Source organism: Vicugna pacos, chromosome 28 (genome assembly GCF_048564905.1).
Source record: "Vicugna pacos chromosome 28, VicPac4, whole genome shotgun sequence".
Lineage (NCBI taxonomy): Eukaryota > Metazoa > Chordata > Mammalia > Artiodactyla > Camelidae > Vicugna > Vicugna pacos.
This window is the reverse complement of record NC_133014.1, coordinates 8,783,001-8,809,008: the sequence shown is the minus strand read 5'-3', so window position 1 is coordinate 8,809,008 and position 26,008 is coordinate 8,783,001. Positions and strand designations below refer to the sequence as shown.

Sequence of the window (26,008 nt, the reverse complement as noted above, 5' to 3'; positions counted from 1 at the left end):
GGCTGCCCTTTTCCCCCTGGTCTCATGTAGGGTTTGTCCCCCCTGCCCTGCTCTCAGTGAACCCCATCCCTTCCCCCTGCAGATCACCCGGCAACAGTACCAGAATGGGTTGCTGGCCTCCCGCATGGAGAACTGCCCTCAGTTCCCCCCAGATGGGTGCACCATCTGCACCGAGAACTTGACTGACAAGTCCGAGCTGCCCGTGGTGGATGAGACCACGACGCTCCTGAATGAGCGCAACTCCTTGCTGCACAGAGCTTCGCACGAGAGCGCCATCTGACAGGAGGGCCTGGGGTCCCCCGCCAGCCCCGCGGGGGCCTCCCCGGTGGGCCCACACGAAGACAAGGAGCCTGTTAGGCTGCAAGGGGTACAGATAGCCTGTCTGACTGAGCAGCCAGATGGCCCCCAGCCCGAGGGGCATCTGGACTCCGACAGGCACCTCTGAACAGCTCCGGGGCAGCGGCTGCCCAGCCCTGGACAAGTGGGACAGCGGGCTGGCGACCAGGTGCTCCTCTTTTTAAATATACGGGGAAGGGAAGACAGGGTTAAGGAACTTTATTTAAAAACAATGTTTTTTCCCAGAAAAACTTTAAAAGGGGTAGGATTTCTCACCCCGGGAAGCGATAGCCATAATCTGCTCCCAGCTGTGACCTTCTGGCTATGTCCCTGACTCAGGGAGCCTACTCTTTCTCCGCCTCCCCCGGAGATGGAGTCCCAGAGGCCTGCAGGAGAAAGGTTTTCTCTTGGGAGGGAAGACAGTTCTTCCCAGCAAGCAAAGAACCAAATAGTGCAGAGAACAGTTGCCCGGACACGTGCACTCAGGCTCGTCTGTCATCGCTGAGGCCAAGGGATCCTGGGGAGCTGTGATCAGGGATGTGATATGCCCAACTGTGGAGAGGAGCACCCTCCTCCAGTCGTTCGCTGGACCCAGGAATTTCCTAGAACTCTGCGGATGGGCTCTCCTGGTGAGTTGGGCTGGGCTGAGGACTCTCACGCTGTCCTGTTGGTTTGCCTCATATTCGCCCCTTTGGACTCTCCCCTTGTAACAGGGCTGACTCCAAGTGTTAAGCAGGGCCTTGCACCTTTAAGACTGCTAACCCCTGCTCCCCAGGCCCTGCCCTCACCTTCACCAAAGGTTTTCCCCAGGTGGGGAGGGCATCTGCGTTAGAGGGCACTTGTCTGGGGTACTCTTCCGGGGGAACGTGGTCCTGGGCACTGATGCTGTTAGCAGTACTAGTCCCCCTTCTCACCCAACAATGAAAGTCAAGTCTCAGTCACTGACCCAGGAAGCTCTTCCTTCCATACGCTCTGCTTCTAATCCCCAAACCCCAATGCCTCCTGGGGATGGAGGGCCAGGGGACATATAGGAAGTCTACCTAAGCAGGTTCTTCATGCCCTTTCCTCTGTGGCTGAGGCTTACCTGGCCGTGTTCACACACTTACAGAACCCAGGAAAGGAGTTTCCCATCTGAAAGGCACACAGCTGGCAGCCCTGTCTCCCCCACGTGTGTAATCCTAGTGTGAGATGTCATCCTGGCCTTGGCTGAAGCTCATGGTACTGGACCCTGAGAGCCCCACCCCACAAGCAGTCCCACCCCAGCACCTTTCCCCTGGGGCCGACCGGGCCCTGCTGCAGAGCTGCAGGCTTCCCACCATCAGGGAGGCTATGGGACCATGGTCCACGTTGGCCCTTTTGTCAGGAGAAGCAGTTGCTGGGGCCCAAAATCAGGCAAGGGAGACTCTGCAGGCCTTCCTGAGTATTATTTATTCACTCCTTTCCTCAACCAAGTGCTCTGTTTGGGACCAGGAATGTCTTGCACCAAGTATGGTGGCCCCTGGTCAGTTTAAAGTCCTCCCCAGTCACAGAACTAATTCCTTCAAGTCTGGAGAGAAGATGGTGACATCCATGGGTTCTCAGCCATAAGGTAAAAAAGACACCAGACCTTTGTCCCCTGTTGGGGGAAACCCCTTAGCTGTCTACAGGATCTGCTTGCTCTCCGAATCTACAAGGGGGCTCGCACAACTGTGTTCCTGCACCTGACCTGAGTGCCAGGTGGGGTGAAGCCACGACCCGAACCCAGTGAGTGTGTGTGAAGTCAAAGCAGCAGGTGCACACACTTCCACAGCTACCTCTTTGCACACACAGTTCCTATCAGCAGGTGGTCCCTCCTCCCGTCCCCTCCCCTTCCCTTTTTATAATCACTTCTCGCAGAGGGTCATGATTATTTCCAAATATTACTGGTCCGATGACTTCCTCCTCCCAGTGCAATTTTTCATTTCCTATTCCAACCTCTAGTTCCTGGGCTGAGCCGTACCCTGGAACTGGCCCAGCCCTGCGCATCTTCCCATGGAAGGGAGAACTTCGCAAATGGCCTGAGAATGGGTAGGCAAGTCACAGCCACCATAGCAAATAATTCATATTTATTTTGCATAAGATTTTAATTTGTATATTTTTGTGATTTATTTTGGCATTGTTATGAGTTTGACTCTCGGGGAGTTTTGTTGTTATGACTCTTGTGTCTTTTGTCACAAAACAATGATAATATTTGCTAAACAATATATGGAATTTATTTTTGATTGGTAATAAAAGTGAAATATGTATAAATCTTGTTGAGTCTACAGTTTGCCTATAAGAATTATGTCAATAGTACCTGTTATGGAGCTAGAGGTGGCTGTGGTTGGCGGTCACCTGTGACAGGGCAAGGGGCAGGCATTCTGGAACTGTTGAGCAGTAAAAAGGAAGCAGAAAAGTAACTTACAAGAAATACACAATCAAGGCTGTTGTCATAGGAGCGAGAGAGTACCAGCTGCTGCTGGACCAACAGGGCAAATGCGCCACAACCAGGGACCCAGTAAAATGGACACCAGAGGGTCTTCTGTCTGCAGGTATGGAGGGGGCAGTGGGGATGGGCAGACTGCCCCTCTCCTCTCCCCTGGGGGCTGAAGGAGAAAGGAGCTCAATCCAAAAGTCTGATTGTGTTGCCATATAACATGCAGTTGCCTCTCTGTCCATACAGAGGGGCTGGTTTGTGGTCTCAAAGTTGGGGTGCTCATTCCCCAGAGGGCCCACCTGAGAATGACCTCACTGCATCCACTCCCAGGGTTGCAGCTGTGCAGACTCTTGCGGTGCCCAAAGGTGCCCACAGCTGCTGTGCCTGGTGTGTGCGATCAAGTGTGCTGAGGCCGTGGGCTCAAGCAAGCCTGGCTTAACAGGGCAGATTAGGGGGGATGTTTGAAGAAAGGGAGGCATTGGGTAGGCAGAAAGGGAAGAGGACATTTCAGATAAAAGGAATATATACAAAGTCCGGTGTGTAGGTGGGCAAGAATAAATTTTATCCCTCCATCTGTTTCACACATTTAAGCCCCTGCCACATGCCAGGTGCCACCAATCCTTCAGGCTGTCTTCTCTGCCTGGAACATTCTCCCTAATCTTTGTGAAGCTCACCCCTTTGCTTCATCTAAGCCTCTGTTCAAATGCTACCTCCTTGAAGAAGCCTTCCCCCAACACCCTATCCAAAACAGCTTGGCCCCAGTCCCTGTTCTTCTCCTTATCTCACCTTGTTTTTCTCCATAGCACTTATTGTCAGGTGTTAAAATATGGATTTGTGTATTTTCTATTGTCCTTGTACTGAACTTAAGCCCCAAGAGGTCTGGGTCTTTCTTATTTCCCCTGCAGTCCCAGCCCTAGAACAGTACCTGGTACATCGCAGACACTCAATGCAGGAAATACTTGTTGAATGAATGAGTGGTCTTACAAGAAGGTAAGTACTGGATGCTCGTGGAGGGGATCACACTGTTCCCATAACCCTGACCCAACCTAGTCAAGATGGTCAAGGAAGACCAGCTGGAAGAAGTGATGTTTGCAGACTTGAGAGAGAAGCAGGAATTAGCCAGTGGTCATACACCATAGTTATGACTTTAAAACTCAAGAATAAATACTTAGATATAACATGGAAATGCCTTGAACCGAATGACCAAAAATGAAAATGGCCCTGGGAGGGTCAATGAAGGACCTGAACATCCAGTGACAAGTGTCTCCATTGATGCCGAGACGATGGGCCAAAAAAGAAAGAATCAAGGAAGAAAGAAGCTGGCGGGGTAGTGCTGGGGTTGCTCCCGTTCACAGAAGATCACTCTGTGAGCAGCTTTGTTTGCCCGGTCTGGATCCTTTGTCTTTGGGTCTTACGGTTTAAATCACCATTTGTGTTTTCCAAGTGTGATCCAACTGTTCTACCCAAAGGTTTTCCCCCAAATAAGTTATAGGTTGTTTTCCAAGGGAGCCTGAGACCAGGGAAAAAGTAACTTGTCAAAGGTCAGAGCCCTGTCTAGATGCACAGGTGGGGGTGCATTTTCCCCACCATGTCTCTGGAACTGTTCTTTGCTATTAACCCTTCAGGTGCATGACTCATTTCAAGCCTCACCTCCATTCTACCTACGTGTCAGCATTTTATCTGGACTTGGAGACAGAAGTGTGAACCAAGTGTTTGTTTTTTTTCCAAAAGAGGCAGGCCAGTCCAGTGAAAAGGCTTAGTGGTGATTACTGCTTCTGTTGGCGGCTTATTCTGGAGTTTTTTGCACAGTATTTCTGTAGGTCACTGACCACGGGTTTATTAATTTTTGCACATCATCTTACACACAAATGTATTTTTTTTAATTGTGACCACAGTGCCTAAACTTCTTTATGTTGCTTTCATGACAGCAAGTGTGTTTCTACAGAATCCTTGTAAAGACCATTTTAAATGACATATATATGGACAGTCTTATCAAAGCCTACTTAGGAAACTTGGAAGAATGTAAAGAAAATTCAAAAGAACCAAAATGTAAAGAATGTACATAAAAATGTAAAGAAAATTCAAAAGAACCAAAAAACAAACACTTAATCTGGACACCTATAGAGAAGTCTTGTTAGCAGTTTGCCTATTTCCTTCCAACCAGGTAAAGATCATATTGTAATGAGTTGAAGAACATTCCATACTGTCATGGACCAGTCTTCCATTAAAAATAGTCCAGGGAGCATCCTCTTGAATAGTTCTTGTTGGTCTTTAGGTATTATATTCCCGAAGATGATCTGCTAGAAGTGAAGTGAACAGATACAGTAATTCCTGACAGAGCTGCCATCTCCTACTGTGGTTGGGATGGCGAACAGGGTATCAGGCTGGTCGCGATGGACCCCAACATCCGTGCCGAGTCCTATTTCACTTTCTCCGGTAAAATATATTAATAACAAGAAGTAGCTGCGAGGATCCAGTGAGGTAATGATCTCGTGTGTTTACGAATTTACCGTCGTTCTCCATGCAAGTTCCTTTAAGGCAGGGCTGTGTCCCGTCCAAGACCTACAGCAGAGTCGGGCGCGATCAAGAAATATCAATACACCTGAGCTTCCGACTCCCAGTCGCTGGTTCTTTCAGCTCCCTTCGCCCTTCAGGTCGGTGGTTCACCGGGCCCTTCCTCAGAAAACGGCCCATCTCCCATTCGCTGAAGTCTGCCTGCAATTTCAGGAGCGCCGCTTCGCTCTGCGGCCCGAGTCTCGAGCAAGGGACTTCCCAGACCACGGGCCCGGCCTCCGGGTGCGTCGGGACGGCCTGTAGGAACCAGACGCCCGCAGGCCGGGGCCAGCTCGCCTCTCCGAGTCCTCTGGGCGCCGGCCAGCCCAGGCCCGGGGAGCCGCGGCCGAGCCCCCGGCCCGCCCCGGGATCTCGCCGCGCTTGTTTACGCCCCGGCGCAGCCTAGTCCGACCCTGGGGCCCGCCCTCGCCTGCCGCCTATTGGCGGAAGAGGCGCCAGGGCTAGCGACGATTGGCCTGGGGGAGGCGGAGGGGTAGGCTGCGCGGGAGCCGAGAGGGGGCAGCAGGCGATGGCGGCGGCGGCGGTGGGTCGACTAGGCTGGTTGCTCTCCGCGCTCTGCCTGGGCACTGCCGCCGGGGAGGTAGCGCCGGACCCGCGAGTGCTGGGCGTCTGTCTGGAGGAGGACGGAGTCGCGGACGCTGGGTGGGTGCGCGAAGGGGAGGTGCGGGCCGCGCCAGAGGCCACCTTCCGCTTGCGCCTCTTTGGCTTGGGCTTCGCCAACAGCTCCTGGTCCTGGGTGGCCCCTGAGGGGGCGGGCTGCCCCGAGGGCGGGCCGGCCGCAGCGCCCGACGAGGCAGCGGCCCCCACGGGCGAGTGGCGCGCGCTGCTGCGTCTGCGCGCCGAGGCCGGGCGCCCGCAGTCGGCTCCGCTTGCGGTGCGCGGGGAGCCGAGCGGCGGGGCTGCCGGGGAGGTGTCGGCCCCGACGGGCGAGTGGCGCACGCTGCTGCGCCTGCGCGCCGAGGCTGTGCGCCCGCACTCGGCGCTGCTGGCTGTGCGCGTGGAGCCGGGCGGCGCGGCGGCCGAGGAGGCGGCGCCGCCCTGGGCGCTGGGCCTGGGGGCTGCAGGGCTGCTGGCGCTGGCGGCGCTGGCACGGGGCCTGCAGCTGAGCGCGCTGGCGCTGGCGCCGGCCGAGGTGCAGGTGCTGCGCGAGAGCGGCTCGGAGGCGGAGCGTGTGGCGGCGCGGCGCCTGGAGCCCGCGCGACGCTGGGCCGGCTGCGCCCTGGGCGCTCTGCTGCTGCTGGCTAGCCTGGCGCAGGCGGCTCTGGCGGTGCTTCTGTACCGCGCGGCGGGGCAGCGCGCGGTGCCCGCCGTGCTGGGCAGCGCGGGGCTCGTGTTCCTGGTGGGCGAGGTGGTGCCGGCCGCCGTGAGCGGGCGTTGGACGTTGGCACTGGCGCCGCGCGCGCTGGTCCTCAGCCGCCTGGCGGTGCTGCTCACCCTGCCCGTGGCGCTGCCGGTGGGTCAATTACTGGAGCTGGCGGCGCGGCCCGGGCGGCTGCGTGAGCGCGTGCTGGAGCTGGCGCGCGGTGGCGGCGACCCCTACAGCGATCTCAGCAAGGGCGTGCTGCCGAGCCGGACCGTGGAGGATGTGCTCACGCCCCTCGAGGACTGTTTCATGCTGGACGCCAGCACCGTGCTGGACTTTGGCGTCCTGGCCAGCATCATGCAGAGCGGGCACACGCGCATCCCCGTGTACGAAGAGGAGCGCTCCAACATCGTGGACATGCTCTACCTCAAGGACTTGGCCTTCGTGGACCCCGAAGACTGCACACCGCTCAGCACCATCACTCGCTTCTACAACCACCCACTCCACTTCGTCTTCAATGACACCAAACTGGACGCCGTCCTGGAGGAATTCAAGCGAGGTAACGGCCGGGGAATCGCTGAGGGGACTCGAATGGCAGCGCCCTCCCTCTAGAGAAGGAAGCGGGGTTTAGGGAAGCCCCTAGGGAAGGATCCCATCCCCTCTTTTTTTTTCGCGGGGACAGGGGGAGGCAATTAGGTTTTTACTTATTTATTTTTAATGTAAGTGCTGGGGATTGAACCCAGAACCTTATGCATGCTAGGCATACACTCTACCCTCCCCCTCTTAAGGGCTCTTTCAGAGAAGGTGATGGCCCTGCAGCTTCTAATGACCCTTTGAAATATCACTTAAAGGCTGTCGTTCTGGAACTGACAGTGCTATAGACAGCGAAACCCCCTTTTCCTGGCAGGCCCCCAATTTGGGGAGGTATGTCCACTTGGCTCTAACTTCTCAGTTCTTTACCTCTCCTGAAGCAGAGTCAATTCTTGAAGTTTCCCTAACATTTCCCAGCTTTGAGACAGGACTTTTTTCAAGCTTACATTTCCCCATTAAGCAGTCAGCCAACCTGAGGACACAGAAGGGGGAGAGGAGCTTGCAGGCGGCTCCTCTTTCTCCTACACAATCTGAGCTCTCACTGGCCTGTCCCCATTGTCTTCATCCCCCGATGACTTCCATGGACCTTGGCTTCTGGAAATACAGGGCAGCTTTCAGGACTGGAAAAGCTTCCATTGGAAAATCAGGAGGGGCAGCCCCTCTCGGCCTCCCATTCGGACAGTCCCAGGGGAGCCGGAGATTCTGGCGTTGAGGCCCCTGTGCCTGCAGTCCGGAGGCTGCACACAGCGTCTGTTCCAGTCTGCATGTGTCCCTGTTTAAACCACGTGTGCAGCGTGTAGTCATAGACCTGGGGCTGAGTCCAACTCTGCCACTGCCTGGGGGGCCTTGGACAGGTGAACATGGTGTCTGAGATTTAATCCTCAAGGGCACGCTGAGAGTCTCAAGTAAGAACCTGGGAAGAGTCTCGCCTGGTGCCTGATGTGTTGTAGGAACACAGACATGAGCTCCTGTCCTGGTGGGCTCGTCAGATGGGACTAGGAAAAACAGGAGGCCCCCCAGCAAGCCGTAACATGAGCATGGCCTCCCTGCAGGGAAGTCCCACCTGGCCATCGTGCAGAAGGTGAACAACGAGGGCGAAGGTGACCCCTTCTACGAGGTGCTGGGCCTGGTCACCCTGGAGGACGTCATCGAGGAGATCATCAAGTCTGAGATCCTGGACGAGTCTGAAGACTACCGTGAGTCCTGGCCCCGGCAGTTTTCCAGCTCCGCTGGTCTTTCACGCTTACTGAGACGTGTTTATCAGAGGACGGAGGGTCTCCGTGTTGTCAGAAGCGGGGCTGGATCTCCGATTGGAGCTGTTACATACCCAGGCCCTGTTCTCCTTACCCCTGTGTGCACCGCTGTTGCCCTGTGCAGGAGGGAGGGCTCTCACCTGGACGCTGAACCACAGTGGCCTGTCCATCAGTGGCTTGGCAGTTCCGTTGATTGCCTGGGACTCTGCCCTAAACGGGCCTCACCCAGCCTTTCTTGTCCTTGGTCCTTTTGCGTTCTCATATTCATTTGTGAATTATACACGTGTCTTCTCAAAGAACCCCATTCTTTACTGCTGAGAGGTTCTTCCCCAGGCAGATGACCGAGGGCCCATGATTCTGTCTCAGACATGCCTGCCCTTCAGGATGACGGCTGAGGTCCCATGCTTGACGACCGAGCCTCACATGGGCCCCGGGACACTGAGCCGCCCACTCCTGCGAGCTTCCAAGTGAATCTCTTTGCCCATGTGTCTGTTCCTGAAATGCGGCATCTTTGGTTTGGCTCCTCAGGCTGCCGTAGGCGCAGGGTCCACAGGTTAGGGGCTGTTTGGCACCGGTAATTCTCAGACACGGGCTTTCCGATAAGGGGCCTGATGTTTTACATAAGCTGCTTTGCTGTTATGGGCATTATCTTCTCCCAACTCCAAGGAGGGGAGCAGGCTTTCCAGTGCTTCTCAGGATGTCGCTGGAACGCAGGTCGCTGCCCCTCTGAGCCAGGGACTGGATCGCTGCGTGGTCGGCGTGGCAACCAGTGCCATCCCGGCAGCAGCGCCAAGGCCTGGCCCTGCGGCTCTGAGGCTCTCCTCCTGGGGGGGAGGGAGCAGGTGCTTGGTTCAGTCGTATTGGTTGGAGGGCTGCTGGTCCCTATGCAGGCCTTCTTCTCTGTCCCAGGAGACACCATGGTGAAGAAGAAGCCTGCTTCTCTGAGTGCTCCTCTCAGGGCAAAGGAGGAATTCTCCTTGTTCAAGGTGTCTGACAATGAATATAAAGTGAAAATCTCGCCTCAGCTGCTCTTGGCCACCCAGCGCTTCCTTTCCCGAGGTGAGGGGGAGGGTGGGCCTTGTCCCTGCTCTCTTGCTCAGCGTCCAGTGGGTCAGGAGACCCCTTCCTTCCCAGTAAGCAGGAGAGTGTCGGGGAGAATTTCTTTGCTTCTTTCTGCAGCCCTGTCTGCATCTCGGGTCACCAGAGGGCAGCTCCCCTCTACCCGATGGCTGAGAGCCGGGTAGAGCTGGGCTGGGTGGATAGGGGAGCCTGCCCACCTCTCTCTTGTTGGGGGGGTGGCTTGGGTCCCAGGCCAGCTGGGGGAGCCAGGTGGACAGCAGGAGGTGGTGTGGTTACTTACACAGGCCGCACTGGGCCTGGTGGACACTGTCCTCTGTCACTTTCTTCCACCATGGGGCAGAGGTGGATGTATTCAGCCCACTGCGGATCTCCGAGAAGGTTCTGCTGCACCTGCTGAAGCATCCCAGCGTCAATCAGGAAGTGAGGTTTGACGAGAACAACCGCCTGGCTGTGCACCATTACCTATACCAGCGCAGCCAGCCAGTGGATTACTTCATCCTCATCCTGCAGGTAACTGGGAGCCCAGCCTGGCGCCTCCTTGCTTGCTTAGGAAGGAGGGAGGGTCTGAGAAGAGGGAGGACCATCCAGATGCATGCTCCCTGGACACTGGGGTCGGTGCTCTCCCCTGTGCTCTTTCCTGGCAGGAAAGGTAGTGTCCGCATGTTTCTCTCCCTGTCTCTCTTTCCTCCCAGGGCAGGGTGGAGGTAGAGATTGGGAAAGAGGGCCTGAAGTTTGAGAACGGGGCCTTTACCTACTATGGAGTGTCTGCCCTGACGGCGCCGTCCTCCGGTAAGCTGCAGCCCTCCCGGCAGGTGGGACAGAGCCTGATGGCCCCTCTGGTTGTCACCAGGGCTCTCCGGTGCCCTGTGTTCTGGCTCCGTTCATCCCTGGGCTGTGTGGAGGGTAGGGCAGTGTCTCCCAGGCTCATCTTTGTGGCTCTTTCCATCCCTGCAAAATCTTTCCAGGAGATGTGTTTGCCATCCTTTTCAAAGTTCTTGGCCATATTCCCTCTCCAAAGTGATTTGTGGGGTGGGTCTTAGAGGCTGTGCAGTCATCCCCCAGGGCAGGGGGCTGCCCTGCTGCATCACTGACTGTACTTCCTGTAGTCCACCAGTCCCCGGTGTCCTCGCTCCAGTCCATCCGCTACGACCCGCCGCCTGAGCCCGCCGATGGCACCCGCTTGTCTGCGTATTGTCCTGACTACACCGTGAGGGCCCTCTCTGACCTGCAGTTCATCAAGGTGACCATCTGGGCTGCTTGTTGGTGCTGGCTTCTACCCAGCTTTTGTGTCCCCAAGGGCTCAACCAGCTGGTCAGAGATTTGTATGGATGAAGAGTAAATTCTGATTGAGTCCATCTGAGATTTCCCAGAGCAAGAACTTGTACTAGCTCTGAAGGGCGGATGGCCTTGGCTCCCCGAGGCCCCTCTGTCCGCTGGTGGTCTGGGCATGTCTCCGGGCCTAGGCACCTGGTTTCTTTGGCGATCTTAACAACGCTCTGCTGGATGCTCTTCTCGGCTAGTTTCAGGTTCTTCCTTTTCCCTTGACTCTCCACATAGCTCAGGTGCTCCAGGGCAGGAGGGAGTGGTGTGACCTCTCCCTCACCTTCCCCATCTGGCTGCACAGGTTGTGCCTGCTCGGTGACAATCCCTGTCCTCAGGTCACGCGGCTGCAGTACCTCAACGCACTCCTGGCTACCCGAGCCCAGACCCTGCCGCCGTCCCCTGAGAACGCGGACCTTCAGGCCATCCCAGGCAGCCAGACCAGGCTCCTCGGTGACAAGACAGCCACCACGGCAGGTGAGCCCCACGCAGCCACATCTCATGGCATCGACCCCAGGGCAAGTGGGCCCTTCTTCCTCCTGGCTGCACACACAGACCTGCTCCTGCTTCCTCACCTCGCCCTCCATTCGTTCTTTCTCCCTTCATCTCCCCATCCTTTTCTCTCTCCCTTGTTGTTTTTAGTAGCTCAGACCAGCTGGCATTTTGAGTAGAGCATATAAGTCCGCATTTTCTCTCAAGGGCCTGTTGGGTAGGTTGATTTAATTAAAGAACACGGTTGAGCCTGGACAGCACAGCGAGGGGCACCAGCCCTCTACGCAGTCGAAAATCTGCATGTAACGTAGTCGGTCTTATGTATCCGCGGTTCCACATCCTATGTAACGCTGTAGCATTTACTGTTTTTTAAAAACTACATATAAGTAGACCTGCCCAATGCAAACCCAAGCTGTAGTTGCTAAATGGGTGTAAGGTCAAGTTCAGACACTCTGTTGGTCGTTGAAGGTTAAGGTTAGGTCACCTGGAAAATGAAGATTTGGGTCACCAATTGGCCAGGCTCGGCCAGTGGACACCATCCTGAAAACCCAGAGGGGCACCTGCTGAGGCATTTTGTCATCTCACGCTGGTGTGTAAAGCCTGGCCCTCCCATCCTGGGTTCCACCGGGAGCAGGAAGAAATGAACTTTGCAAAGTGGGACAGAAAACCCCACCCTCACAGTGTAAAGAGGGAAAATGAAAAGAAGCCTGTGAAGAGTGGGTTCTGGGTAGGAGAGGTGAGACGTCAGCGAACTTCCCTGTCCTTGTGATTCAGGAAGGCACTTTCTATTCATCTGAGCTCCTAGGTTGGGGTCTGAGGTCCTTCAGGATGTGGTGTTCCTGGAGGGGCTGTGCGTGCCCTTGGCCTCTGGGTCTTGGTGCCTTACAGGTACAGCTCTGCTTACTGGACCCATGTTTCAGTAAGAATGGAAAGGTGCTACTTCAGGGGCTGCGTGGGTGGCTCCATTGCTATGTTGGGAAGAGGCCGTGGGGGTCTTGCTGCTGGAGGCCTGGGTCCGGGCACGCTTGCAGTCACTTCTGAATGAAGGGGCCCGTCATTCGCCCTTCAGGGCTGAACCCGCTCGGTTTGTTCACCTAGCGAGACGTGCTTTTATGTTGTGAGGCGCCCCTGGTGCAGAAGGTCACACCATCACGGCAGACTCTGCCCTCAGAAGCCAGGATATTTTTATTTTTCAAAAATACTGTACCTCCCACCCCAAAACAAACAACAACAAAATACTGTGGGCCTTTTGGTTTGCATTTTCACGTGAGCCTTTTCTGGCTCCATCTGCTACTCAGACTGCATGTGTTGTATTCAAGGTGCAAACTTAAATCCAAGAATTACAATTTTCCCTTCGTTTCATCTCTTATCTCACACCCAGGGGGTTTTCATCCTCTCTTGGCCTCAGCGGCTCGTGGCTCATTTCCTCTTGGTAATGGACTACAGCACCTGTTCTGTCATCACGCCGGTCATTTTCCCCTAAGTGTCACCTGCCCTCGGCTTCGGGCGGGCGTCTTCCTGCGCCTGGCGTGGCCCGCGGGGTTTTGCAGTTGATCCCTGTTCACCTGGCGCTTCGCTGCCCTGGGCAGCTTAGTGCCACCACATGTGAATGTGTCACTGGGGCGTTGCTGAAGACAGTGCAGGTCAGACTATCCTCTGGGTGACTTTGGCTCCAGGTTCCTGGCAGAGAAGTGCCTTTACTGAAACGTTGGGTTTTAGCTGCCTACACACAGCCGGGTCAGCACAGGGCAGCAGGGCCAAATCTGGCCACTGCCTGTTCTCATGAGGTTTTATTGGAAGTGCCTGTTTGCCTCTGGGTTGCACGTGGCTGCCTTTGGGATGCGACAATGGAGTTGAGTCGTTGTCACCAAGACCTGCCAGCGCTGAGAACCACCGGCCGTTTACAGAAGCAGCTTTCTGAGCCCCAGCCCGCCATTTCGAACTCAGAAAACCTCCGTGTCGGTCATTCCCCGAGCCAGACTCCCAGGGAGAGTCCATTCTGGACGCCAAGCGTCCCGGTCCCCTCCGCTCCAAGTGGCAGAAGGCGGCGGCCAGGCCCCAGCGAAGCTCCCCTGCCTGAGGGAGCGAGCGAGCGGCTCTGCCGGTTCAGCTCCACAGCTCGTCTCCTTTCTCTCTCTCCCCCACTCCCTCTCTCTCCCCCTCTGCTCTCTCTCTAGCCTTCCCAGTAGACCTTTCCCTCTTTGGCACATTTGGAAACTGCAGTTGATAATTGACTGTGGAGTAATGAGCATTTTTGTTTTAAGAACACACCCAAGGTAAATATCTCCCCTTCACTGTCTCCTTGCTGTCCTTCCCCAGCCCGTTAGCTGCTGGGGGGGCACTGCAGACCTGTCTCCCCAGATGGGAGGCACTGCTCTATGGGGGGTGAGTGGGTGCTTCCTGTCCCTTGTTGCTACCTTCATCTCATTTTTTCTGAAAGGCAGGAGAGACCATGAGATAGATGCCTGCTCAGCCTTGGAAACGAAAGCTTCCTTCCAGCGCAGGCTGTGTTGTCTAGGGCAGGTGCCTCCAGCCCAGCACTGTGGCCTCGGCCTCCCACGGGCAGAAGCCCTGCCTCCCCTCCCCTCAGTGACGGCCTCTGTCCTCACGGTGGTTTTCTCCCGTGAGGCCGGCCGTTTTCCTAAGTGCACATCCCTGCTCTGCCTGATGCCTCTCGCGCAGGCCGGGGGCTCCTTTGCCTCACCTGCTCCTTTCTGTCCTAAAGAAGCTTTGCACACTGGTTTCCTAGGACCTGTCCCTTTACTGGCCCGGCTGCTGACCCTCCTCTTCTCTCTCCGCTAGGGTCCAACCACAGCAGACCCGGCCTCCCAGCGGAGGACAGCCCAGGGCGGAACCCAGGAGTTTAACGCTTGCCAGGCCGCCCCAGGCCTGGGGAACGGACAAGCACGTGGGGAACTGGAGCGGCTTCCTGCCAGCCTGTCCCCACCCCTGCAGGCCACGTTTTAGGTGGCCCTCGTAGGTGCGGTCCTGGCTGTCCTCAGAACCAGACGTCAGTGCCAGGAGCCTTCAGGTCCTGCCCCCCTTCGGGAGATGGGGGTCAGCCAGGGCCCAGCCCCGAGTCTGCTTCCGACCGGAACGAAAGGAACAGCATCATCTCCAGTCCCCGGGGCCCAGCCTCCCTGTGACAGTGCAGTGTGTTTATACCTCTTCCGGCCAAGCCACGACGTGAGTCCACGATTACCGCCTCTGTGTGGCGGTGACCTGTACTCTCTGCTTCTAAGTTGCCAACCTGCTGCAGGCAGCACTTTTTGATCAAACCAAGAGCACCAGTTTGGGCTGGGGGTTCACATCCACGGCCTTGGCCACTCACTGGTGACCTTTTTGGCTTCCCACACAATGCCGTGCTTCAGAGCTCGCACCCAGCCTGTCCCTTGTGCCAAACCGACAAGCTGGTCTGTCCTAGCAGTCCCGCTCCCTCCTGTGGAGGTGGCTTTCCCGACCCCTCCCCTGGCCCTGAGTGAGCGTGCTGGCCCCGGTGGGACTGGGGAGCGCGCTGCCACTCCCGCGCCTGCCTTGCTTCGTCACCACTGACAGTATTGTCATTTTCTGTGTTTCAAGAAGAGGTCACACGTGGGAGAAAGTTGCACCTAATCCTTTTTTGTTGTCAGATTCCAGGGAGGGTAACCACCTATTGACCTGTTTTGTACCTTCCTGCGAGGCCCAGGGGGGTGCTGTGTGGTGTAAGGTGCCTGGACAGCAGCGAGGGAGGCGGGGGCTGGTTGTGGACCAGGTAGATCCCCATCACCTTGTTTAGAGAGAAGAACATGAAATCAGAGTTCTCTGAAACATTTCAGGCTCTTTGCTTTCTTGCTTTTCTAGCTCTGGGGTTTAAGAGAAGTGGGAACAGGAAGGCATTTGTCTTGTCTTCTGGTTCACCTAAATTCACCTTCCATGGTGCTGCAGCTGCCTAGGAACCGGGGCATCACAGGGATCTAGGATAGGGAGGGATTTTTCTCAGAGGAATTTGGGTCCTTATCCAGGATCAGTGGGAAGGAGGGCCAAAAAGCAATGGCATGCTCGTTTAGAAATTGTTCTCAAGGAATTCTCTCCAAGAGCAAACCCAGGTGGGAAACAGATACTTTAAAATGATCTCTCTCCAGAACAGTGGTTCTTAACCTTGGCTGCACGTTGAAATCACATGGCAAATTAAAAAACTGATACCTGCCCCCCCCACCCCAAAGGGGTCCTGATTTAATCAGTCTGGGCGTCAGGGTTTTATGCTTTGAAATAATTTTAGATACACAGACGATTTCCACATATTATTCACACCAGCTTCCCTGAAATGTTCATATCTTACATAACTTTGTTACACTTATTAAAACTAAAAAATTAATGTTGGTACAAACCATTAACTAAATTACAGGCTGTCTTGAATTTTTACCGGTTTTTTTTTTCCAGTAATACCCCTTTTCTGTTGCAGGATCCAGTCCAAGATAGCAAGTTGCATTTAGAGCTATTCCTGCCACCCTCCCTAACCCCCGTCCCAACTAACTTTATTTTGAAATAATTACAGAGTCGTAGGAAGTTGCAAAGATAGAGGACCACGTACTCTTCACCAGTTTTCCTCAACGGTTACATCTTACTTATCATACAGTACCAAAACCAGGACTCAGACACTGCCACCATGTGGGTGTGTAGTTCTGTAGCATCTTACCACCTGTAGATTTGTGTAACTACCACTGCAGTCTAGATGCAGAACTGTTCCCTCACCACAAGTTATCTCCCTCCCACCACCCTGTTAGAACCACACCCACCCCCTCCAGCCACTATCCTTAATCCCTGGCAACCACTAATCTGTTCATCATCTCTATAATTTTGTCATTTCAAGAATGTTATGTAAATGGAATCCTACAGTATGTAACCAATGGGACTGGCTTTTTTCACTCAGCATAATGTTCTGGAGACTCATCTAGGCTGTTGCATGTGTCAGTCGCTCATTCCCTTTTTAACTGCTGTGTGGTATTCCGTTGTATACTCACTGTCTCGTTTAAGGACATCTGGGTGGTTTCCAGTTTTTGGCTATTCCCAAATAAAGCTGCTATGAACATTCATTACAGGTTCTTGTGCAAACATTGGCTTTCTTTTTCTCTGAGCTAAATGTCCAGGAGTGCAACTACCAAGTTGTATGGTCATTGCAGATTTAGGTTTTAAAAGAAGCTTCTGGTGGGAAGGGTATAGCGCAGAGGGAGAGCACGTGCCTAGCATGCACGAGGTCCTGGGTTCAATCACCTCTATTAAAAAGGAAGGAAACCGCCAAACTTTCAGAGTGGCTGTACGATTTTACATTCCCACCAGCGATGAGTGAGCGCTTTTCCAAATCCTCTCGGATTTGGTATTGTCACTGGTTTTTATTTTAGCCTGGTAGGGAGGTAGTGCTATCTCATTGTGGGTTTTATTTGCATGTCCATGATGGCTGATGTGTATTTTTTCACGTGCTGCTTTCACTTTGTGGAATGGCCTTTGCCCGTTTTCTAATTAGATTGTTTCGTTTTTTTATTGCTGAGATTTGAGTTCTTCATATGTTCTATATATAATGAGTATATTGTCTACATATAGTATGTGCATTCTAAATACTAACTTTCTTGGGTTTTCGGTTTGCACGTATTATCTCCCAATCTAACTTATTCATCTTAACAGGATTTCTTACAGAGCAAAATTTTAAATCTTGATGGAGCCCAACTTACCGGTTTTTTCTATAATGGATTATGCTTTTGGTGTCATGTCTAAGAATTCTTTATCTAGTCCTTAATTGTGAAGGTTTTTTGTTTTTCTAAAATTTTTATAGTTTTTAATTTGCATTTAACTCTGATCCATTATTGAGTTAAGGTGTTGTGTTTTGGGGGTGTTTTTGCCTATTGGTGTCCAGTTCCTCCAGCACCATTTGTTGTAAAGCATATCTTTCCTCCGTTGAATGACTTTCACGTCTTTGGGCATATTTGCTGTGTCTGTTTCTGGGTTGTCTGTTCTGTTCTGTTGACTGATGGGTCTGTCCCCCCACCGGCACCACACTGTTTTGATTGCTGTAGCTGTTTGTTTAATAAGTTCTGAAATTGGGTGGACTTTGTTCTTTCCTAAAGTTGTTTTGGCTTTTTAAGTTTTACAATAATCTTGTTTACATCTACAAAAAAAATCTTGCTGGGATTTTGGAAGGAATTGGATTAAACCTGTGTATCAGTTTGGGTGGAACTGACATTTTTGTTGCTTCTGTCAGTCCGTGTGTATGTTTCCATTTATTCCTTTCATTCATCAGCATTTTGAAGTTTCCAGTATACAAATTCTTACATGTTTTGTTAGTTACACCTAAGTGGGTTTTTTTTTTTAACAATTATAAATGGTACTGTGTGTTTTAGTGTTCAGTCATTGCTAATATTTAGAAATAGGTTTTTGGATATTTGTCTTGAATCCTGAGATCTTGCTGAACTCCCTTATTCTAGGTGTTTTTATTTTTTGTAGATTACTTAGGGTTTTCTACACAGTCAGGCATGTCATCTGCATGATGCTGCTGCTACCTGCATCCTAGGGATTCTGATTTAATCCGTCTGGACATCAGGACAGTAGGCAGCCAAGGCTGAGAAGCACTGCTCTTTGCACTTGTCCATCAGTGTGAGCAGAGGGGCCGGGAGCACAAGAGCCAAGTGCCCCACTTCCTGCTCTGCCCTTGGGGCCTCTGTTGCTGTCAGGCTGGCCCGGCTATCAGGCTTGGGCTTTGCTGCTGAGGAGGATAAGGCCTAAGGAACTGGCCCCTCCCAGCCCAGAACAGACCACCAAGGCTGTGATGGATAATCAACCGGTTTTAATGAACAAAAAATACTGATGCATATAAAAAAGTAGTTTTGTCTGTCACTTGTGTCCCCATTTGCTAGATGGGGAGTTGTCTTCTCCAGGGACTTGAACACCTGTTTCTCCCGTGACCCTGCAACCCTGCATCTGGGTGAACGGGGCTTTGTCCCTACAGGGCGGAGCTGCCCGTGTGAGGGGAAGGCATGTGGCCCCCGTTTGGAGCTCTTGTCAACTTTTTCACAGAGTAAAAATTGCCTTGTCCTTGGCCTGAGACAGCCACCAGTTAGACTGAAAATGCTGCTGCAATGTGGACATTGACCCAGGTACCTCACGGAGGGAGGCTCACCTTTGTCTTGGAGCCCATCCCTCCACCTGTGGTTCTCGGATTAGGGCAGAGTTCTCTGAGTCACTTTCTGGCATTTAGGGACCCAGCCCAGCCAGTGGTAAGGTCTGCACCAGTGCAGCGGGACATGGAAAGGACGTTAGAGGCAGGAAGCTTTAGGAGCACGTGTGGAGGCAGGTCCTCCCGGGTCCTCCGCCCCCCACCAGTGGGCAAAGGAGGGGAAGGAGCGGGTGAGCTCACAGCTCCTGTCCTCCCCTGAGGGGGATGGAGCAGCGCAGGTGCAGCTGCCGGCTCGGGGCCAGCGCCAGCTCTGGGACCAGGGCCTGGTCAGCACCCGGGGCAAGGGAGGGTTACGGGCCACCGCCCCAGAAGCTGAGTGGGCCACAAGCAACCCCCAGCACCCGGGCACTTCAGCCCTACAAGGAGAGCCGCCAGCTGGCCAACTAGAGAGCGGCAGGCCGGCCAGGCTGAAGCCTCAGACAAGGGCACGAGGTTTCCCTGAAATAAATGTTAGCACCAGCTCATCGGCCGTGGGGCTTCTGAGGCAACCAGGTGGGGCTGGCCTTCCGCTGCAGGGGGGCTCAAACCTGTTGAGCAGCCCTGTCCGGACGGCCAAACCCAACTCCAGAGCCCCCGGGCTGACGTAGCTGGAGCCACTCCAGATGCTACCAGGGTTGCTGCTGATAGGAACGGAGTCCCCGGGAAAAACCGCGCCCAAGGGCCTCTGGCCTGGATGGCAGCTGCTGGCCATGCGCTGAGTCACCACTGGTGAGTGGTGGGCCCTTGAGGACAGGGGCCTAGTCACCCTGGACCGAGGATCAGTGGACACTGAGGTCGAGGACCAACCTGGGGAATGCGAAGCTTGCTCCCTTCCTGCTCCAGTCCTGGGCCCCCACCTCCTCCACTGCCCCTCGTCTGGACCCACTTTGTTTCCTGCTCACTCGGGTCCTCTGCTCAGCCCTGCCCGCTGCGCCCTGGCAGGGAATGGCTCAGCCCTGGACTCGAAGCCAGGGAGGCCTGCATCTCTACCTGCCGGGCTTAGCGCTGCCTCCGGCTCTGACAGGGCTGCCTGGAGGCAAGGAGACAGCCCTGGGGCTGAGGGAGGACCACGTGGGTGAGATGCGTGAGCAACTTGGGGTGGGAGGTGACAGGGGTGGAATGGTGGCTGCGAGTGACCCCACAGGGCTGCTGTCATCAGCAGCGGGTACGGAGGTGCCCGACATGGGCCTGGAGTGCTTCCTGGATGCCCCGCTGCCAGTCCCGTGCCAGCTGCACTGGAGTCAGCAAAGCCTGGGGACAAGGACCCAGAGTCAGTCCTGGCTCTCCTCCCGGGAGCGCCACCGCCCGCTGGGCCTCTGCCTGCCCGCACTCACCCCGTTCTGCACGCACAGCTTGGCTCCGTAGAGCAGCAGCACCTTCATGGCCTTGTAGTGGCCGTGCCGCACGGCTTCGTGCAGAGCTGTGTCCCCTTCCTGTTGAGAAAGGGGGTGTTATCCTCACACCCTGACCAGGGTAGGGTCAGGTCAGTGGGTGCCATTGCTGAGCTCAGGCACCCTCCGTCCCTGTCCCCTGGTGGGGCTGCCAAACTAGGAAGACCAGACTACCTTGTCTTGCGCGTCCACCTGGGCTCCGCAGGCGATGAGATGCTCCAGGCAGTCACAGTGCCCCATGCGCACGGCCACGTGCAGGGGGGTGCTCCAGATCTAAGAGGAGAGAGAGTGTCGCTCTAGGCTGGCGAAGCCGCACCCCAACCCCCCAGGGCCACGTGTCTCCCCGGGAAGAGCATCAGTTGGCTCCCAGGCAGTGCTCACCCGCTGCCCCTCACCTTGTCCCGGGCGTTGACCCGGGCGCCCCGGTTAAGCAGGTGTTTGAGGATGTCCAGGTGCCCTCTGCGGCAGGCCCAGAACACGGGGGTCCTGTCCAGCTGTGAGACAAAACCACCACAGCAATTCTGACGTGTGGGGATGCCAGGCAGGGTGTCTGCTGTGGGGATGGGTCTTCCCCGGGTCTCACCAAGTCCCGAGCGTCCACGGTGGCACCCGCCTCCAACAGCTTGTTGACTAGCTGGCTGTGACCCTTCAGACAGGCCCAGTGCAAGGCCGTGCGGTGGAGCTGGGGTGAATGGAGACGGGAGGTCAGGCGCGGGGAGCTCGGCCACCCCTGGGGGTCCCACTCCCAACCCTGTGCCTGGCACTGGGCTCCCTGAACAGAGTTGCCCGCCTCCCCATTGTGTGAGGGGCCCCGCCTCCTGAGGCAACACAGGACTCGTGCCCCATAAAACAGAAAAGCCCTGCGGTTTCATAAGCCGGGACTATAACCTGCTGGAGACTGCACGTCTGCACCCTACTTGCGCTACCTTGTCGTGAGCATTGGGGTCCCCTCCGTCTGTCAGGTACTTGTCAATCAGGGCCTCCTGGTTCTCAGCAGCTGCCTTTAGAAACACCTCCAGGTCCACGGGCTCCAACTGGGCCTGGGGCTGCGGCTGGTTAAGTTGAAGGACAAGACTGACTCAGTCCCCCCACCGTAGGCCTCGGGCAGCACAGCCCCACCAGTCCAGCCGGGCGGCTCCAAGGAGCTGGCTGAGGACCTGCGCGCTGTTGGCTGGTACAAGTCCCACCCCCAGAAGATCATGCCTGAATAGGCATGGGACGGGTGTTACGGGGTGACGGCGTCCTCCCCTAGTTCATATGTTTAAGTCCTAACCGCAGGACCTCCGAATGTGACCTTATTTAGAAATAGGGTCATGGCAGCTGTAATTGGTTAAGATAAGGTCATCCTGGAGTGAGGTGGGCCCCAGTCCAACAAGACTGGTGTCCTGATGGAAAGGCGACATTTGGATGCAGGCACGCACACGAGGAGGCGGCCACGTGAACGCAGAGGCAGAGACAGGGGTGACACATCCACAAGCCAAGCAACACCAAAGGTGTCACGACCTTGGGAGCTGAGGGACAGTGGGCAGATCCCTCTAGAGCCTCAGAAGAAACCAGCCCTGCCCACACTTCAATCTCGGACTTCCAGCCTCAGAGACAAGAAATTTCTGTAAGACTGGAAAACAGCTGTTGTTTAAGACCCTAGCCTGGTACTTGGTCTGGCAGCAGCCCCAGCAAACGAGCACGGGGGTGCTCCGGGCAGCAGCTGTGTCCCGTGGCCCAGGTGTCGCTCCTCCCCAGACCTCCCACGGGGATGAACCCCAGCCCTGGTGTGTCCACCCCCGCCCACCCTGCCTTCCCGCTCACCTTGACCTCAGGCTCAGGTGCCCTAGGGGGGACTTTGCGTTTCAGTCGCTTCTCTCTCCGTCTTTGAACCAAGTTCTCCAAGTCAGCCAGGTTCTCCAAGTTAGTTCTGGAACTGTTAAATCTTTCAAGCTGGGGCAGAAAGTGGGCAGAAACAGGACGATGCCAGCCATCAGCCACAGCAGCGGCGACAGGAGCCCAGCGAAGGGGCAGCTCTCACTCTCATCAGAAGCGCAGTGCTCAGGCTCTTGGACCCTAAACCCTGGCTCCTGGCAGCCCCCGCACACCCGACACCCTGCTCAGCCACCCAGCTCCCCTCCACACCATCACTCACTCTCTTCCTCTTCTCCTCCTCCAGTTTCTGCCTCTCCTGGGCCTCGACCTCCTGGGGCCCCAGCCTCCAGTTTCGAGGCCCGCCTCCAGGATCCAGAACTCCGTGTCCACATCCCAATCCTTTCCTTTCAACTCTCTCATCACTTACCTATAGGAACAGGATGAGGATAAAGGATCGGAAAAATGAGGAGTTTCCCTTAGAACACATAGCTGTGCAGAACCGGGATCCTGCCAGGAGCTGACATACACAGATTAGTGTGCTAGGGCTGGGGCTGGATCTGAGAGCTGGCCTGACCCCTCTCAAAGCTCTCAGGCAGCCCAAGCACTAGCCGCTCCCATGCTTGGGCTGGCTCTCACCACCTGCAGCGTCCCCCGAGGCCCAGGAGGGCGGCTGATGGGGCCCACTCTGTCCTGTCAGCAGGAGCCCTCCGGAGGGCCTGACGCCACATCTATTTATACTGCTGGGTCGCGTCCAGGTGAGCTCAGGGCAGAGGACGCGTCGGCTTCCCTCATGGGTGCTGATCCTTACATTCCTACCAGATCACGCCACCCTGCCACCTGACCCCAAGCTCAGAGGGACAGAGCAGAGGCCTCTGGGTAAAATTCTGCATTCCTGGGTTCAAATCTTGGCTCTGCATGAAGCTATGATTCTTCGTTATAAAATGGGGTGATGCTGGTGCTTACCTCTCGAAGCTGTGCGCTGGAGATGAGTTACTGGGACTTGTGTTTAGGGCAGACCCCACTACACAGCGATCCATCCTTTTCCTCCTCCCCTGGCCCCCACCCCCAGCAGTTCAGGGGAGCGCTGAGGAATGAGCACGTTGCGGGGAGAGGAAATGTTGGAGTGACAGAATGGCACAGCCTAGGGCTACCAGGCATTCCCTTCTAAGGCAAACTCAGGCAACCTAACACTTCTTGGGCCCTGCAACCCACCTCCCAGCAGGGGCTGTCCTGGGCTGGGGCCTGGGGGCCCCTGGCCCACAATGGGGCTTGCTGGGTGATGCGACATCCTGGGCCTCACGACCCTGAGCCCTGCCTCCCCATAACAGACATCCCGAAGTGCTGCTGCTGTCCCTGTTTCTTTCACTGCCCAGGGAACTCAAGCGCCCATCTCCCCGTTCCAGCCAGGGCAGCCAGCCCCTCCAGACCACTTCCAGAGCAACAAACGTCATCACAGCAGAGCCAAACTAGCACCCCAGGCCCTCGTGTCTTCCAGGGCAACTTGCCACTTCCCGTTCCTCTTTTGGCATCATGGTCCAGGGCAAAACCCACTGAGCTCAGGGATTTTCTCATCTCCCATCATCCAACATCTTTCTCACTGCTTCCCTCTTGTTTCCTACCCTCACCACCTCATGTCCAACATCTTTCTCACTGCTTCCCTCTTGTTTCCTACCCTCACCACCTCATGTGAGAGCTGAGCCAACAGACCAGAAAAGAGCTGCAAGTTTCTGTTCCTAAAACCTGCCCCTCAGGTCACAAAAAGCTGCCCGACCTCCTCATTCTGCTGAGATGGTCTGGGGCGCACACACCATTGCCCGACCTCCGCCCCTCTGCCTCACATCCTTACCAACTGCTGGATGCTGACGAAGTCCATGGTCCCCCCTGCTCCTCACACCCCCAGTGAGGGGAGTGGAGCAGCTCAGCCCTTTTATAGGACAGCTATCACTGGGGGCTGGGCAGGGCAGAGGACTGTGCCCCCGCCAGATAACTCTGTGGCTCTGTAACACCAACCAAAATAACTGAGTGGGCATGCAGCCCACTGCAGGCTGGAGGAGGAGCTGTTTTGAGCTGAGTCAGTTGCAGCCCCAGACACCCACCATCCTGCACCTACTCAGAAGTGATTCAACCAATAAACATATACCCTGGGTACTGGGCCATCAGCCCAGGCTTAGGGGAAAACAGCTCCCACTCTCCAAAGTCTAGAAGCCCTTGAGATAGAGTCCAGCGGGAGCCTCCATGTGGCCGCTTGAGACCCTGGAAGACCCAGCCTGACTGCCCTTGCAGGAGGCCAGACTCCTAAAGAGGACTGCTGAAGGGCAGGCCCAAGAGGCTGACCTTGGCCTCAGGAAGATTCCGGGCACCTATGTGAGGAAATCAAGTGATTCTCCACCTCCCGGCCAGTTTCCAGGCCACCCTCACTACTCCTGGCGGTGTTCTCCCCCAGACACCCCCGCACTCCCTCACCACTCAAGTCAACATACCATAGTGGGGCCACCATCGGGAGCCAGGCCCAGCCTGTCATCAGCACCTCAGGCCTCCTGGAGGGTCTCCCACAGCCCACATGCAGGTCCCCCACCAGACGCTCTGCTGGGCACAGAGAAGACCTTCCCCAGGAAGGTGAGGTTCAGACCTGCTCCAGGTCCAAATACGAACGTTAACCATCAACCCATTAGCAAAGCCATCTGTCTCCAGCTACCAACCCCCTAATTCTCCCTGAAACATCCAGCTTGCCTTCCACCCAGCTGTACCTTGAACCCTGCCTTGACCTTTGAGAGGAAATCTGATAGCTAGTGAACAAGACTCCAGAATCAGAACAGGAGGCACACAGATGCCCAGAACAGGCGGGAGGAGAACCGCGGTCAAGGGCGGCCCGAGGGCGGCGACAGCCTCACCAAGTGCCAGCTTCTTGGCCCGTGCTTCCAAGTCTTGAGACTTGGGGGGCCCAGAGCCTTTTCAAGAAACTGTCCTTATGCTCCAGGGTGTTATTGTCAAAGGTGACTTCTTGCCTTTAGTCCTGAGGAGGGAAAGTGTTACCTAGAGGACAGTGACTGGCAACAGACAAGACAAAGGATGGCTTCAGCTCAGATGCCACCGTCACCACCACCGAGACTCCGCCTTCAACCCTGGGGACGGGGCGCTGTGGACCAACATGCTGCATCTGACACCCTCAGCAGAAAACTATTGGTATCCATGTGAAACCGACTGGCATTCACTTATTATTGGTGTTACTTGTCAAAGGAAAAAAATCACTTCTTGTAAAAAATCCAAACACAGCAAATCAAGCCCGAGAGCCCTTGGCTAACTGCTCTCACCAGAACTCCAGGGGAGCCACGGGCACCGGTTTACAGGTGGACCCCCGATGTTCTCCGCGTGTGCTGTGCGCACGGACCTCTGTGTTTCCAGACACACATCACTGGGACTGGGACTTAGCACTTTCCACATCTGTACATGCTGAACTCCGGGGCCTTGCACTCATGTTCCAGAACCTCACCATCCCCGTCCTGGGAGCACTTTGGTTATCTGCATTTTTTTTTTTTTAACATTACATCTCCTGCTCCAATGCACGCCTCTGTAAATGTCTCTGTAAATAAGCATCTTTGTAAACACGGATGAATGCTTCTCTAGGTAGCTACGGAGAAATCAAATTATTGGCCCTGCTCACTTAAAATTTAATAGATATTGCCAAACTGCCATCCACAGTGGCTGTACCAACTTCCATGAACAGATAACAACAAAGTTAAGACAAGGGACAATATGAAAGAAGAAAGAAAAAAACTACATATATATATATGTATGTATATATATATATATACACATACATAAAAACAAAGGATCAATATCCAGAATATATAAACAACTCCTACAAATCAAAAAAGAAAAAAGTTTTAAATGGGCCAAGAAGTTCACAGAAGACAGGTGTTCAGCCTTACTAGCAAGTAGCAATGCAAAACAGAACAAAGCAATAGCTATCAGATTGTTAAAATTAATGAAATTATGGAGAAACGTGAGCACTGATGAGGTTTGGGGGAAGTGGGTGCTCTTATACACTGTCTGCAAAGTGCCCGGCACTGTCTCCAGTGCTCTCCACAGCCTCACTCATCTCACCCCTGCATGGTCTCGTGGCAGCCCCTCCTCTCAGAGATGAGGACACGGGACAGAGAGGGAAAGTGACTTGGACCAAGGTCACTCGGCTAG

General features: G+C 54.9%; 3 protein-coding genes across 4 annotated transcripts in view; 2 read left to right on the top strand and 1 right to left on the bottom strand.

Annotated features, from left to right (window-relative positions):
- The window catches only part of CNNM4 (cyclin and CBS domain divalent metal cation transport mediator 4), a 34,154-nt gene extending 31,556 nt beyond the window's left edge, over positions 1–2,598 (top strand). The window contains exon 7 of the mRNA XM_015238830.3: positions 83–2,598. Coding sequence (XP_015094316.2) covers positions 83–280 — 198 coding nt within the window. The 3' untranslated portion in view covers positions 281–2,598. The remainder of the gene's footprint in view (positions 1–82) is intronic.
- Positions 2,599–5,852: 3,254 nt separating this feature from the next.
- Positions 5,853–16,455, top strand: CNNM3 (cyclin and CBS domain divalent metal cation transport mediator 3). The gene is made up of 8 exons (XM_006203871.4): positions 5,853–7,206; positions 8,291–8,434; positions 9,401–9,550; positions 9,912–10,081; positions 10,264–10,360; positions 10,678–10,811; positions 11,230–11,368; positions 14,186–16,455. The coding sequence occupies exons 1-8, from the start codon at positions 5,853–5,855 to the stop codon at positions 14,248–14,250; spliced, it is 2,253 nt and encodes a 750-aa protein (XP_006203933.2). The 3' UTR covers positions 14,251–16,455.
- A 1,722-nt stretch (positions 16,456–18,177) lies between these two features.
- Positions 18,178–25,971, bottom strand: ANKRD23 (ankyrin repeat domain 23). Of its 2 annotated transcripts, none has more exons than XM_072951399.1 (9): positions 23,661–25,971; positions 22,095–22,241; positions 21,764–21,892; positions 20,884–21,009; positions 20,541–20,639; positions 20,353–20,451; positions 20,132–20,230; positions 19,901–19,999; positions 18,178–19,817 (listed from the first exon to the last, which is right to left on the bottom strand). In XM_072951399.1, exons 1-9 carry the CDS (start codon positions 23,685–23,687, stop codon positions 19,722–19,724), a joined length of 921 nt encoding a protein of 306 aa, XP_072807500.1. In that variant the 5' UTR covers positions 23,688–25,971; the 3' UTR covers positions 18,178–19,721. The 2 variants fall into 2 exon arrangements, with proteins under 2 accessions (XP_072807500.1, XP_072807501.1); XM_072951400.1 differs by having other exon boundaries at positions 24,295–25,971.
- Between the last annotated feature and the right edge of the window lie 37 nt (positions 25,972–26,008).

Bases quoted from the DNA above. Each gene is read 5' to 3' on its own strand.
- CNNM3 (XM_006203871.4), top strand. From the start codon at position 5,853: ATGGCGGCGGCGGCGGTGGGTCGACTAGGCTGGTTGCTCTCCGCGCTC. The intron at 7,207-8,290 runs GTAACGGCCGGG...GCCTCCCTGCAG, and splicing joins CCTGGAGGAATTCAAGCGAG to GGAAGTCCCACCTGGCCATC. The intron at 10,361-10,677 runs GTAAGCTGCAGC...TACTTCCTGTAG, and splicing joins CCTGACGGCGCCGTCCTCCG to TCCACCAGTCCCCGGTGTCC.
- ANKRD23 (XM_072951399.1), bottom strand. From the start codon at position 23,687: ATGGACTTCGTCAGCATCCAGCAGTTG. The intron at 21,893-22,094 runs GTGAGTGATGGT...TTTCTGCCCCAG, and splicing joins AGGAGGAGAAGAGGAAGAGA to CTTGAAAGATTTAACAGTTC. The intron at 19,818-19,900 runs GTGAGTGCGGGC...CCTTGTCCCCAG, and splicing joins AGCTGTGCGTGCAGAACGGG to GCTTTGCTGACTCCAGTGCA.